Below are 13,882 nucleotides of genomic sequence, written 5' to 3'. Positions count from 1 at the left end.
CCTGCAGCGAGCTTGCGCTGCAAAGCGCATCACGACAAATGCAGAACAACATCCCCGTTTGACGGGTAGGTGTGGCCCAATGGACGCTGACTGCGGTTCGTTCCGCGTTCATCGTTAAACAGAGCTAATCGCAAAAGCGTCGGAACGCGTTCGCCATATCCGTTCGGTGTCGTCTGCCGGGCGGACGCGGTAGGCTTAGCGGGGGGGGGCACGCGATACTCCACTCTGTCTGGAGCGTTGAACGAGAGTTTGGGGTCTACAGCGCGGAGGAGCGGCCGTTAAAAGGCGCCCGCGCGGAAGCCACGAATCAATGAAGATCTCCGCGGAGGCCTAATCACCGGCTCTAATGACAGATTATGCAGGGCGTAGAACGATGCACGCACGTCGTCTGCTAGGAAGGCACGCGAGATCGTGTATATACTACACACACAAGCGCGGCAGCACGCCTATGTAATTGACGGTCTCCGTTTCCGGTGCGGGACTTCTTGGTCAAGTACTCGTCGAATATGGCCCGGCCCTGGCGGCTAATATGAATGGCGAGCGTCTCGGGTGTATTGACAGAGTTGATGCACGGATGCACGTTCTGCAACAGCCTCCATGCCGTTCAGTGCGGCCGTGGTTGTCTGGCTGTGAGTTTTTTGGGGTGACGTCTGTCGTGTCGTCCTCCATTATGGAAAGCAAGTGGTTTTCATTGTATATTCATGCTCGCCTTTCGCCGATTTATTCCGATCCGATTGATCCAAGAAATAGAGAGGCTGATTTGTTTTTCTTTATTGGTGTTTCCTCTGCCTGTGTTGTACGTTTCTGTGCGTGGGTGCGTGCGTGCGTGCGTGGAGAACGTTTTCACCGGAGCCTGCAAGTTTATATTCCTTGATAAAGCGTACTTGAAAAGTTCATCACGTCTGTTAATCTTGTCTTCCAGAAATTTTCAACTTAATATGGTCTGTTTAACTATTATTATTATTATTATTATTATTATTATTATTATTATTATTAAGAATAATTGTTGGTTTGTTTGTTTTGTAAACAGATGCTGACGGCACCGCCGCAGCGTTTTCGTGACGTCACTTTTTTTAATGCTGTCTATATAGGACTAAGTTGGCACACTTCCAACTATGGTAAGAGTTCCTATATTTGTATTTCCGTTAAGCGCGCTTAATATCAGGCCTGAGCGACAAGTTCGCAGGCTAGGACGCTGAGATGACTTCGATTAAACGAAAACAAAGAAAACAGCCTGGTGTACGTAATTCGTCTAATAGGCATCTTTCATCCTACAATAAAGGAAATGACATACAGTAGGTCATCCATTACGCGCTCTTTATAACCTAGAAGCTTCTTGAGTATGGTCGTCTGTGCGTCTGTCCGTGCGTGCTTCTGCCCGTCTACGCTCGGACGTGTGTCCGAGAGGATGAGGGCGGCGGAAATAATACACGAGAGCAGAAAGAGCGCGCTTAAAATAAAAACTGGTCGTTTCGTCCCTCTCGGAGTTAACGGCCTGCTGTTCCGGTTGACGTGACGCGGTGGCTAGATGGGCGGGGCCTAATTGCTGGGGCATCCGTTCTCCGAGTGATTCGCCGCGACCGAAAAATGGTATGAAAGTAATGCGTCTCTGCCTCGACGAGATGGGGACTGAAAAGGGCCTTTTTCGGATGACCCCTCGTGTGCACTCTTTTATTATGGCGCCGCATGTTCCGTTTCAGTTGACGTCTGACCCACATCGCGCTGAGGTTTGCATTCGAAACCTCTTCCGTCGATACAAACATCGTAACAGACCAGAAAAGTATATGGCGGTTAGATGACACGCACATTCTGTTTTTCCTATTGTCTGTCTTACTGTATTGATAGCCGGAAGAAAAATTATACATATGTGGTCACTCAAAGGTAAGCGTTAAAGTCACCGATAACGGGGCAATTGGAACTCACTACGATGGTTAGTCACTACGACAATGGCGACTTCGCGATGACGATGACACCGGCAACGACACAAGCACAGTTCCTGCTCTATGCTTCCCAAATTTATGATTGGGGTTATTAACCCCACGTTAGGTTGTGTTGACGAGCAGAGGAGTATATATAGAATGCTCAATGTGGATAATCCACTTCGCCGGCATTTAGGCAGCTCCAACATAAAGCGTGCTTTGCCTCATAGCTTTATTGTACTGCGACGAAGCCATCAAGTAGTCTCGAAGGCAGAGTTGTGCGAGTGTTGATCGGGCTTCCCGACACACAACGACCCAGCTAGCCGATGCATTAAGTGGCGCACTAGTGCGGGTCTCGACCGCATCGGTGTCCAAGTCTCCCGCGTTTATGCGAAGGAAAAATAAGAACTCTAGTTACTGTATAACAAGCAATTATAAGACTACGTCCCCATTACCAGACTTAGTACGCTCTGTTTGGCTACAGCTGTTGCACACCTTGCGCTGTTATTTAGCAGTTAGTGCTGATTGTGCGAGAAAGGAAGCGAGCTTAACGCGGTATTAGCGTGGCCACAGAGTGGCTACCCTACTCTGGTGGAGGAGAAGAAAAGTATTGTAGAGGGCGACTTCAAGGAACGCTTCAGGCGCACTCACAACACAGCTAGGAGAGTTCGTGTGGAAGCCGAACTAACTGTGCACTTAAACTAAATCAGTCATCACTGGGATCAAAATTTGGAAGTTTGTTGCACGTCAACTTTTTACTTACTTTCCGAAGCACTTCACCAACAAGAATACCAAAAGAAAGAAGTACGATCCATTACAAAGTCCCAGGCAAATGCATGGTCAGACAAACTTTTTGCAGTGTATTCGTGTTTGTAGCTCGGAGCGAAGCTTCGTGACCCCGCAGACTAGTTTGTGGGCCTGGAGTGTTGCTAGGGGGTGGGGATGCAGGCGAGAGCACCTCAGCCCTCTCGTAGTTGACGATCATGTCTATGTCTGTAACCACTCCTATTCTATCCCCTGCTTTGTTCCACCAGTACCCTAAACATATCTTGCTTATCTCTACTGCTGAACAGTTAATGTTTGCATCCTCTTTGAATACCAGTGCTTCTTGAAAGTGGGCGTTCCCTACGAATCTTGCTGTGTGAATATCTTGGCAATGCGTTTCAACATGCCGAGCCGTTTCCTGATTTCATCGACTAGTGCGCTTCTGGCGGTTACCGAGGTCTAAGAGTGTCGGAATGATATGAAACACACTGTGGCGGTTTATAAGTTTAGATAATGATCAATTCTTAAAGCAAGACAAAATTCACGCAGAAATAAATGAGCAATCGCGTTTCCATCCCACATTTTTTTTTCTCTTTATTTCCCCTCATGTGAGCTGGCGGCGCGAAATGTGGCTGACAATAGCTGCTGGTTTTGGCTGCGCTTTTATCGCTTATCTCTGCTCGTCGGCTCGCCACACTCGATCGCCAGTTTCGTGGTACGACGGTATCGTGTATCTGTCTGGGCCTTGTCACTGATAAAAAAAAAAAGAAAAACACGAAGGTGCGAAAAACGTGAAACGGAGAAAGTTTACAACTGAGACGTCTGGGGGAAACGGAAGGCCGATATGCTGCATTGGACGAGTCCTAAGTCGGGCTGTCTCATTCCCTGTGCCATCGCTGTACTGCTACAATTCCGGACAAAGCAGTATGCCGCCATGTTCTTTCGGTTCCCCAAAGACGACAGGTAAGCAGATATTAGCAGTACGACGGCATAGCCATCGAGGCAACGTTGCAAGGGCAACCCATCTGGCATTTCACATTATAAGTTCCAGAATATCGCTTTCTGTACTATGTTCCTGGAGTTGCCCTTCTTACTGTTATCGGTACATATATATATAAGTGTTCGTGATATCGTTTGCACAAAGCGGGGTTAACTGCCTTACTGACTCATTTATGTCTGACGATACGCAAAACAACTCGATAGATATACGACATGGGCCGCAGTGCGGTGTTCTGTAATGATCACACTTATATCTGACATTATTTAAGGTCCGCTTAATCTATCTGCGCAAGCCATTTGCTTAGGTGATTCGTCTGCCTTTTGAACATCTGTGTACGACCATATGAGCACTTCGAAACGTTTTGCCGACAAAAAAGTCGCGATTTAACATTTTGAGGGTAAACGCAATGCTTGTTCAATGCTAAAGAAATGCCAAAATGGTGGCCCCACTTCCACATTCCTGAATTCTTTAATTGCACCGTGCACGACTTGTTGCTTGTGGTGCGCCGTTGAATCAAAACCATAGCCTGTCGTTCATCTTGCATTTTACCTAGACTGCGTAAATTCAGAAAACAACTGGTTCACTTATGAGCGGAGTTACAAACTCAATGCTGTTTGCATCTGCGTCTAAACATGCGATACTGGTAACATGCGATTCTTCTGCTAGTAAGGTTTTCACGTGTTGCACTTGACAAAGTCGCTGTTGCCTGCCGCGTGTCCCATATAGAAGGCAAACGAATAGCGCACTGTGCTTGCTGGTTGAAGCACTTCTGTATTCACATTATAGCGTTGTGTACTAATTATGCGCTGTTATAGAACAATGATTATGTATTTTCTTGGTTAATTGCGATCTGTGCTAATAAGAAAGCAGGCAGTTAACCTATTAATTGTGCCAAGTTTTGACTGATTCCATGATCACTGTCCATCTCTGCACTTAGTAAGGCTTTGCAGTTCATGGCTTTACGCGCCTGTGGTTATATTATTTAATAGACGCTAGCGCCTACGAGAGGGTCGGGTCGCACCCTTGAGTTTATGGCAGCAGTAAAAGCACGGATATAGTCCGGTGCAAAGCGGACGCTCTGCAGTCTAGCGTCACCGCGCGCAGCCAGCGTGACTGGCGCCATTGGGCACGCTTTGGCCTGGCTAGAACATCTCCTATAGTCGGATACAACTTGAGTCTGCAGTGAAGCTTCGCCAACGCCCTCATAACCATCAGCCACTGTTCCTCCGCGAGGCTGCAAATAGTTCGTACTTCAAACTTTTCCTGTTACGTAAATAAGGGGATAAGCACAAAAATTAAATTATTAGCGTATAATTTTATACGTTTTCAGTCGTACACTATAGTGGAACAGTGAAAGCTTAGTTCTTTATTGAAGTGGAATAAAACGCTTGGTTCGCTGCAGCTATTTATTGCCAAGTTTCACTTCAGTTGGCGGTGAAGTTTAATAAATAAAACGGGCTCAGCAATGAAATGAACTGTACCGCGGACTTTTGAAGAGTGATAGGCTCAGGCTCCGTATACTTTGTACATGTCTGTTGCACGCTTCATCGCTTCTTCCGATGAAAAGACTCTTCAAGAACAGCAGACGCTCTGGGGGTATCAAGTATACGACGCCATTTTGAAAATGCCGCTTGACGACGATTTATTTGCTTCTGTGATTGGCTGGCGGACTAACGCACCTCCCAGCGGTTTGTGTGCCTTGGTTGCCAACTGCTGTTCTTTTTTAAATTGTATCCTACTATAAACATGAACAAGCGGGAGTAGAACATTTCCTAGCTGCCTTGCGCCAGATCCGTTAGACCAGAATGCATCGCGCGCTAGCTTGGCTGGCCCGCCTACAGTTCGGGTGCAATGAAGAGATCGCTCCGAGTTTGTGCCTTTGCCCAAACGAAAATGCACTGGCTCGCCGTGCCCACGTGCGCATGCGCAGCTGCGTCAACATCTCATTACCGAGCTGTTCTGCGGGTCCCGTTGAACGCGCTGAACTGTGCAGGAGCCAAATTTTCAGCGATCCTATATAGCGTCACCGGCGTGACGTATCCGACTTAAGCCGGCCACTGCCTGGCACACCGGAAACGCCGGACTATACTCTCGCCTTAACGGACGCCACGGCGATATAAACGTAGCAGAATGCCGACAACATGGTTTATAACTGTGCACGTAATCAGTATTGACTATTAAATTGCGGGCGCGCTCGTGGCACGGCAATAATTAGCGTTCTTGTTTTCGTTCTGAACGCTGGAACCGTAAAAAAAAAATAATAAAGAGCACAACTACAAGAATGGGGACAGAGAGCTGTTTCACGGGAATAAATTTATAAACCAGCCGAGCACGTTTCTGAAGTCTCGTAACCTGAACGTATTAGCACAACGCGTACATTTCAAGAAAACACGTGCAGAAGAAAGAAAGAAAGAAAGAAAGAAAGAAAGAAAGAAAGAAAGAAAGAAAGAAAGAACGAAAGAAAGAAAGAAAGAAAGAAAGAAAGAAAGAAAGAAAGAAAGAAACGTAAAGAAAAGTAGAAGCGCATCAAAGCCGACGAAACGCGAGATCCAGTTTCAAATGCTGATCTGTCAACAGCGCTCCAGGGGAACTGCTGTTAGCGAGTTTAAATGAGACCTCGTGTGCCAGAGTGGTTTTCAGTGGTCGCTACCCGCATTCAGTCCGATTACTCGACCAAGATCAAAAGCAGCGAAGCGAACAAAACAAAACAAAAACGCATAAACATGGGAGCTAGGTTAATGGCAGCGTTACGGACAAGAAGCAGCTCTCGCCATCCGCTTCGGAAGCAGGGTTCTCTCTCTCTGCACGTGGCCGTGTGCAGAGCCGGTCATAAACCTTGCATGCGTTTCACCCTCACCCTTGTCCCTTTAAAACTCCCCTTCCTGAAAACTCTCTCATCTCTCCGAATCTCGTTGCCACCACCGGCATCAAGGTTGATGCATTTCCTATCTCTCCCCCACTTCCGCTTTCTCGCTCCATTGGCAGTGGTTTTCTCCTCTCCTGAGCGCGGGGTTTAAGCAAGGCAAGCTGGCGGGTGCCGAAGCATGCCTGTTTCATTCGCCTGGCGTTCAGCGAAGCCTCTCCGTCAACGGCAACATTCGCGAACCGAAGAAAAAAGAGAAAGGAAAGAAAGTGCTCACGCAACAACCCCCGCCCGTTCCATCGGCACACCGAGCTGCCATCAACGTCGCTTTAAGGCCGACTAGAGCACGGGTCCTGTCTCTTAACGAACGCTCGCACGACCGATATATCCTCCTCTGCAGCTCCAACGTCAGCAACAACAGCGAGAGGGGAAACAAAACGGAAACAAGTGAAGTGCGACGCGATGAAGCAAAAGCTACAAAAGAAAGCCCAATAAGGACTGGCAGCCCTGTAAATGTCGGAGCTATGAGGGAAAGGGAAAGGAGAGGAGAGAAGGGCGATTGAAAAGACGGCGCCATAAACATGAGCGTTATAAACGTAAGTCACACATACGCATAAGAACACGGTGGAGAGGCTTGCAGCGGCCGGCGTGAGGCATGCAGGGACGTGTTCGCTCCGTTTGCAGGGGTGCGATTTTGTAGCAATTCTATTACTTTTTCCATGCCTTTTGCCGCCATCACTGAGCAGCCATTGGTCGAAAATGACCGGGCCGCGCCCATTTTGTCTGTCAATCACGCGACGTCAGGAACCCGCAAAAACTGTAATCGTCATCGTGACGTTGAGGCACTCATTATGCGGAGCAAAAGGCACGGATTTTTGGAACGGCCTGAGGCAGGGTCGTTTCCGAAGGCATGAAAAAAATGGCCGCCCCTCTGATCGCTATGGCCGTGGCTCTTCGCCGTCGCCGGCGTGAACAGGGAGAGCCAGACGACGCGTTTGACATGCCGGATGACCATTTTCGACGGCGTTTTCGCCTCTCGAAGGGAACGGTGCGGTTGTTGTGCGAGGAACTGGCGGGGGAACTAGAAGCTGAGCGAGCGACGGGACTGTCGGTGGAGCGGAAAGTGTTGTGTGCGCTGCGCTTCTTTGCTACCGGGAGCTTCCAAGCGTCCGTTGGGAGCGAGGAGACGATCCGTGTGTCGCAGTCGACGGTGAGCGAGTGCGTGCGACGTGTGGCAGAGGCTGTCGTGAACGCAGGGGCCCGCAACAAGTGGGTCCATTTTCCAAAGACAGCCGAGGAAAAGGCAGCCGTGAAGGAGGGTTTCCTTCGGCGCGGCGTTATCCCCGGCGTCATCGGATGCGTAGACGGCAGCCTCATAGCCATCATCGCACCCAAGGGTGAGCGCAAGGCTGTGTTCATGTGCCGCAAGGGATACTACGCCCTCAACTGCATGTTCGTAAGTAAAACTCACGTTTTCTGCGATCCTTTTTGAAAGTTACGTTGCTCTTGCCAACGGGCACTTTCTCTGGTTTACGTTTTACCTCAGATCTGCGACGCGGACATGAAAATCTTGGCCTTGGACCCTATGCGACCGGGGTCGGACCACGACGCTTTTGTCTGGCGGACGACATGGTTGCGCCGGCGGTTCCAAGCGGGGCGCATCGTGAATGCCGGGGAATACCTCCTCGGTGAGAAAAAAACATTTTTTTTTGGCGCAGTCACGCTTCAGCAGCGCAGAACGCCGTGTCCGCTCCAACCCAAACTTTTAACCAAACCACAAGAACATCAGTAATTCCGGAGTAAAAAAAGAAAATTAAGACATTGACTGCCACCATTGGCAATGTTCGAAGTGTTAAGTTACAAGCACATTATGTGTCTGCGAGGAGCTGACGAAAGCAACACGTATTAGTGCTTTCTGCACCCAGTGACTGCCAGAAGCAGAAGAAATGAACACACATTACTGCTACTACTGTCATTGATAGCACCAACAAGTGTTGATTTCTTGTTTGTGGCAGGCACCGCGTACACTTGTAAATTGGTTAAGAGTTTGTGACGGGTATGGACATGCTCAACTCATGCTTTTACTTGGGACTTGCAACCCTGAAGTCTACCTTTGTTGAATGATGCTGTAGCTTTCCTCAGTTGACAACTTGCCTCTCGTCAGCGGAGTACTCAATGTACTATTTCCATCTTTGTGCAGGTGACAGTGGCTACCCCTTGGAGCCGTGGCTCCTGACCCCGGTTCCTGGCCATCCTCCAGTGCACACAGCCGAGGGGCAGTACAACACAGCACATGCCGCCATGCGTTCCGTAGTGGAGAGGTGCATTGGGCTCTTAAAGAGCCGTTTCCGCTGTCTTCAGCGATATCGCACCCTCCTCTACGAGCCGGAACGTGCAGCCAACATTGTCGCGGCATGTGCTGTGTTCCACAACCTTCGCCTTTCTGAAGGCGACGAGTCAGGCGATGACAGTGATGACGACAGCAGCAGCAGCAGTAGTAGTAGTGAGCTTGACAATAACGGCGACCCCACGCCACACAGTCTGCCCCGTAACACGGGCTCTAGAATGCACTACTTGAGAGGGCGGGCTGTTCGCGACAATGTCATTGGCATGTTTGGCACAACCCGTGCGCAGCACATGCGTTATTTGAGGAGCGTGCGGCGGCAGCTGCGACGTCAACAGCAGCGTCAGCATCGTTAGGTGCATGCACACAGTTTTAAGTAATTGCATTGTGCATTTCATGCTGTGAAATTGCAGATACATTTCCCGTGCTAAGTTGTAGTTGATGTCTGCGTAATGCAAAGCATTCATGATTTGTTGAGAAATGTAAAAGTTGTTAAAAAAATTAAATTATGGGGTTTTACGTGCCAAAACCACTTTCCGATTATGAGGCACGCCGTAGTGGAGGGCTCCGGAAATTTCGACCACCTGGGGTTCTTTGACGTGCACCTAAATCTAAGTACACGGGTGTTTTCGAAATGCGGCCGGGATTCAATCCCTCGTGCTCAGCAGCCTAACACCATAGCCACTGAGCAACCACGGTGGGTACATAAAAGTTGTGTAGTGAAGGGTTATGTAAAGCCTGCACTTATAGTAAGTAAAACAGTATCGTTAGAGGTGACACATGAGATTGAAAGCAAGCTAAAAATAAGTGCATATTCAAAGTGTCTGCCACAATTTGCTTGTTGCTGCTGTCGTCATCTAGATGCATGTAGCCTGATTCTTACTCGTATCCCCTTACGCATTGATGGACATAAGCGCCTGTCTCCTCACTTTCTACTAGCACAGAGAAGCTCACAGAAGCCAAGATGTACAGTGCACGTCACACCTTCCGCTCCATGGAACGTGCTGTTGCACGCGCAGCTTCTAGGTCCTCCACCATTTTGTCTCGCAACAACGGCAAAGTTCCTTTCGAGTGACGAAAATGCCGTCCAACTGGTCATCCGACATGTCAAACGCTGTGGCTCCCGCGAAGTGTGTGCACGCACGAGCAGTTGACAGATTTCAACAAAGTGACCTCACTTGTATATAGCAGAACTCAGCAATGTTAAACAGTAATATTTGTACAGTGCAAGCTAGCACTAGAAATGTGGTTGCGATGTGTAAATAAAAGCACTAGAGGAAAACTGCACCTTTCTGTATTTCAGCCTTCAACATACACTTGTTTATGTACACATCACATGCGACAGTCTCTACATTGAAGAAGTGTGAGAATCATGAGTACTCAGTAGTAGAGACATTATGCAACATATCACAGACATGTTGGAATAAATATCGGATCACATTGTTCTTGCATCATAATATATCACAGGTAACGGCATGCATCGTTTAAGAAAACTGTTGTACACTGCACAAGTACACAGTAATAACAACTGGCTTAAACTGCACCAGCAACAGAAATGAGCAGGTGCTTAAATCACATGCCAACCGAATATTTATCACAGCGAAATGTATAGGTACATCACTACATGTGAAAGGAACATGCTGTTGTGGTGCTCAAAGTGAAAGAGCCATAGCACCATATTATGATATTCAGTAAGACAAACTGCATAAATATTACACACAAATTGCACCACAAGGGCTAAAATACAATGTATCACAACCTGAAAGATTACTGAATGACAACAAATTGTTTGATAATGAGACAGATGTGCAAGAAAAGAGACATTCCAGCTCAGTACGTAGTGACACAAACAAATATGCATATGCAACAAACAAAAAATAAACATTACAAATGAAAAGAAGGAGCATAGGCAAGGAATTTTCATAACTTTTTTCTTTTTTACTGTGTATATTGACAGGTTGCTTTCGACATTATAGTAAGGCCTGAAAATTTCACCATTCGATGACAAGGATTAAATTGTAGAACACTTGCAGTGTGGCGTCGTGCTTAAATTGACATGACAATAACTAGGCACCTCAAAATTGCAGTGCCACAGTCGGAATGCCCACACACACCAGGCCTACAGGCACTTTTGCAGGTGAGCCTGATGGTGTGCACGCTCTTATGGCTGAAGTAAACCTTGAAGAAAAAATTCATGCTGCAACGGCTATGCTACTTATGGTTGCATTAAAGGGTGACTTCAGCAATTATTTATTTGCAAACTAGCAATATTTGCCCTTCATATCATTAATACATCAGCAAATTTTAAGATAAGTTACAAATTCCTTGCCTATGCTACCTTTAATTATGTGGGGCCTGAGAGGGGGGAGGGGCTTGGCTGCCACCATGCCCCAGTGCAGCCAGCAGCAGCTGAAGCAGGCGCTCGTTGGTCTCGTGCGACCGACGCGCCACTTCGAGGCGTTGCCGCTGCACTTCGAGGCGCTGAGACTCCACTTCCCGCATTGCCGCCACCTCCTCCCCGAGGTGCCGCAGGCTCTCCATGTGGGCCTCGTGGTGCTGCCGCAGGCTCTGCAGGTGGGCCTCGTGGTGCTGTTAGCAAAGATGTGTAATTAGTTTAATTACAGAAGCTCAGTAACAGGGCCTTTGTGTGTTGCATTCATCCCCATTTGCAGGCTATTGTCTTGTCATTGTATATTCAAACACTGGAAATATCTTTCTGGCCCATCAAACTTGTGCCGTCGCATTCCATTAAGAAGTGTTACATTGCTATACCTGCTTCCTTGAATTCAACGCCACTTTTTTCTTTTTGCCACATAATTGCGTAGATATTTACACATGTTATATCACGCGAATGTGTACAAGATATCACCACAGGACTACACGTATACATTATGCTTGTTCACTGATTAATATAATTTTTAGAGAGGTCATATGCTCATCAATTTCATACGCAGAAAAATATACATCTGTGGCCTTGCACATACCTGCCGGTTTTGTTCCAGCAGTTGTTGGCGGAAGCGAGTGTCCTCTTGAACTCTGGCTTCCTCCAACTGGCTCTGGCGAACGTATGCGGCAGTAGCCGTCATCACAGCACCATCAAGTTCCTGCTGCCTGGGCTGTCTACGGGGTGCCCGTGGCTCTCGAGGGGTAGGCTGCGGCACCTGGGGGGTAGGCTGTGGCACCTGCGGGGTTGGCTGCGGCACCTGCGGGGTTGGCTGCGGCACCTGCGGGGTTGGCTGCGGCACCTGCGGGGTTGGCTGCGGCACCTGCGGGGTTGGCTGCGGCACCTGGGTGGTAGGCCGCGGCACCTGGGTGGTAGGCCGCAGCACCTGGGGGGTAGGCTGCAGCACCTGGGGCGTAGGCCGCAGCACCTGGGGCGTAGCCGGTGGCTCTTCATGCAAGGCAAAAGCAAAGACTGCTCATTCACTGTTATCCGACCTACACAGATTGATTGTCCTAACCAGTCACTTTGAAATGTCATTATAGCTGCATAGCTACAATAATGATACACAAAACAGGTAGTTAGAGCAAAAGATGCCACAGAAAGTTGCTGGTAGCAGTAACCCATAAGAAGCACAAGGAATCTCTATTACAACATCAAGTCATTTGTAGTCTTGCATTTCTCCTTCATGAATGAGAGCTGGATGTTGGACACAAAGGTAATAACAGCAGAGTGACGTACTTTACTTCATAGCAAGATCATACAGCAACTGCAAACAACAATGCTACTACAAAAGCTAGGTCACTGCCTTACGTGTAAGGCCACTTGGCCCAGCAACAGCTGCAGGGCCCGACACCACGAAAGCAGTTGTCGCTGGTAGATTTCTGCGGGAACCGCTGGGCCCTGCAGCTTCCTCTGAACTTGCCTCGTCCTGCAATCAGAGTAGTGTTCAGACATTGCGAGCAGTGTGTGCAATGCGCATCATGTACACAAGTTGCTGCTCAGAGTACATAACCTATATTGTCACTTGCACAAAAAAAAGGGCTTAAAAATTTTGCAATATTGTGTTCCAATGTAATGCTGAAAATTTGTGAGGTCACAGCAGGTCACACAAACAACACTTTTTTAAATCCAATGTACGCACCTCGCTATCGGGGAAGTACTCAGGGGGGGAAACAAGGACCCCTCCTGTCCTCATAAGGACGTCGAGGACGCGGCCGTCCACGCCACCCACTTTGCCACCTCCAGTAGCCCTGCAAACACGGCAACAACGACAACGTGGAACTACGTTACTGTCAGCATCATTAGAAGCTCACCTCTTCTCGCTCGCGGCCCTGGCCGCTTCTTTTTTCGCTTTATGGGCCATCTTGGCCCAATGGTTCCGCCAACGGCTGGTGGCCTTTACGGCTGGCCCCTGTGCGTTAAGCACCGCCGCCACCTCCTCCCACAGTTCGTTTTTTCGAGCAGCAGTCATACGTGGCGAGAACTCTGTAGAAGCTCTCGCCAGGTATGGGTGCTGCTCGATGAACTGCACGAGAATAGCCGCCTGCTCTTTGGACACCCGCGGCCCTTTTGCTGCCATTTTCTCTTTGTCAAATTGGGAATTTCAGCCGGCCCGCAGCACAGTAAGAAATTTAGAGGCAAACATTCTGTCTAAGCTAAGCGCCTGCATAAAGTGCTCACTACGACTTATTTCTGCCTTTTTATACCACTAATGTAAAAAAAGGTGAAGTCACTACTCACATTTAATGTTGTAGCAGCTTCTTTCTCGGAGCGTATCAGTGCAGGAAGTATTACCGATGCAGCGATAACTTTAAGGAAGCTATCGTTATGTCATGGCGGTGCCCTATGGAAAATGCCTTGACAGTTCTCGATCCACTATGTTGCAAAGTTTCACCTCGGGGGCTACGGATAATTCTTCTTGGCTCTTCCTAAAGAAGAAATTATCACACGTCAGACATGCAGCGAAAACCACACGACAATGCAAGCACTACACGAGCAATAATTACTCACCTCAATCAGTATCTGACGGGGGCGGGGCCGCAATTAC

The 13,882-nt window shown here is 48.3% G+C and overlaps 2 protein-coding genes across 2 annotated transcripts; one reads left to right on the top strand and one right to left on the bottom strand.

The window, feature by feature from the left end:
• Positions 1–7,232: 7,232 nt before the first annotated feature.
• On the top strand, positions 7,233–10,173 carry LOC126527483 (putative nuclease HARBI1). Its single transcript, XM_055068600.2, has 3 exons — positions 7,233–8,003; positions 8,094–8,235; positions 8,748–10,173. Exons 1-3 carry the CDS (start codon positions 7,458–7,460, stop codon positions 9,245–9,247), a joined length of 1,188 nt encoding a protein of 395 aa, XP_054924575.1. The 5' UTR covers positions 7,233–7,457; the 3' UTR covers positions 9,248–10,173.
• LOC129383779 (uncharacterized) lies at positions 10,169–13,565 on the bottom strand. Its single transcript, XM_055068601.2, has 5 exons — positions 13,149–13,565; positions 12,977–13,085; positions 12,646–12,763; positions 11,876–12,282; positions 10,169–11,480 (listed from the first exon to the last, which is right to left on the bottom strand). The coding sequence occupies exons 1-5, from the start codon at positions 13,412–13,414 to the stop codon at positions 11,232–11,234; spliced, it is 1,149 nt and encodes a 382-aa protein (XP_054924576.1). The 5' UTR covers positions 13,415–13,565; the 3' UTR covers positions 10,169–11,231.
• Between the last annotated feature and the right edge of the window lie 317 nt (positions 13,566–13,882).

This window comes from Dermacentor andersoni, chromosome 9 (genome assembly GCF_023375885.2).
Source record: "Dermacentor andersoni chromosome 9, qqDerAnde1_hic_scaffold, whole genome shotgun sequence".
NCBI lineage: Eukaryota > Metazoa > Arthropoda > Arachnida > Ixodida > Ixodidae > Dermacentor > Dermacentor andersoni.
This window is presented reverse-complemented; position numbering and strand designations above follow the sequence as displayed.

Bases quoted from the DNA above. Each gene is read 5' to 3' on its own strand.
- LOC126527483 (XM_055068600.2), top strand. From the start codon at position 7,458: ATGAAAAAAATGGCCGCCCCTCTGATCGCTATGGCCGTGGCTCTTCGC. The intron at 8,004-8,093 runs GTAAGTAAAACT...GTTTTACCTCAG, and splicing joins ACGCCCTCAACTGCATGTTC to ATCTGCGACGCGGACATGAA. The intron at 8,236-8,747 runs GTGAGAAAAAAA...ATCTTTGTGCAG, and splicing joins TGCCGGGGAATACCTCCTCG to GTGACAGTGGCTACCCCTTG.
- LOC129383779 (XM_055068601.2), bottom strand. From the start codon at position 13,414: ATGGCAGCAAAAGGGCCGCGGGTGTCCAAAGAGCAGGCGGCTATTCTC. The intron at 13,086-13,148 runs GTGAGCTTCTAA...CCGTGTTTGCAG, and splicing joins AGGGCCGCGAGCGAGAAGAG to GGCTACTGGAGGTGGCAAAG. The intron at 12,764-12,976 runs GTGCGTACATTG...CTCTGATTGCAG, and splicing joins AGTACTTCCCCGATAGCGAG to GACGAGGCAAGTTCAGAGGA.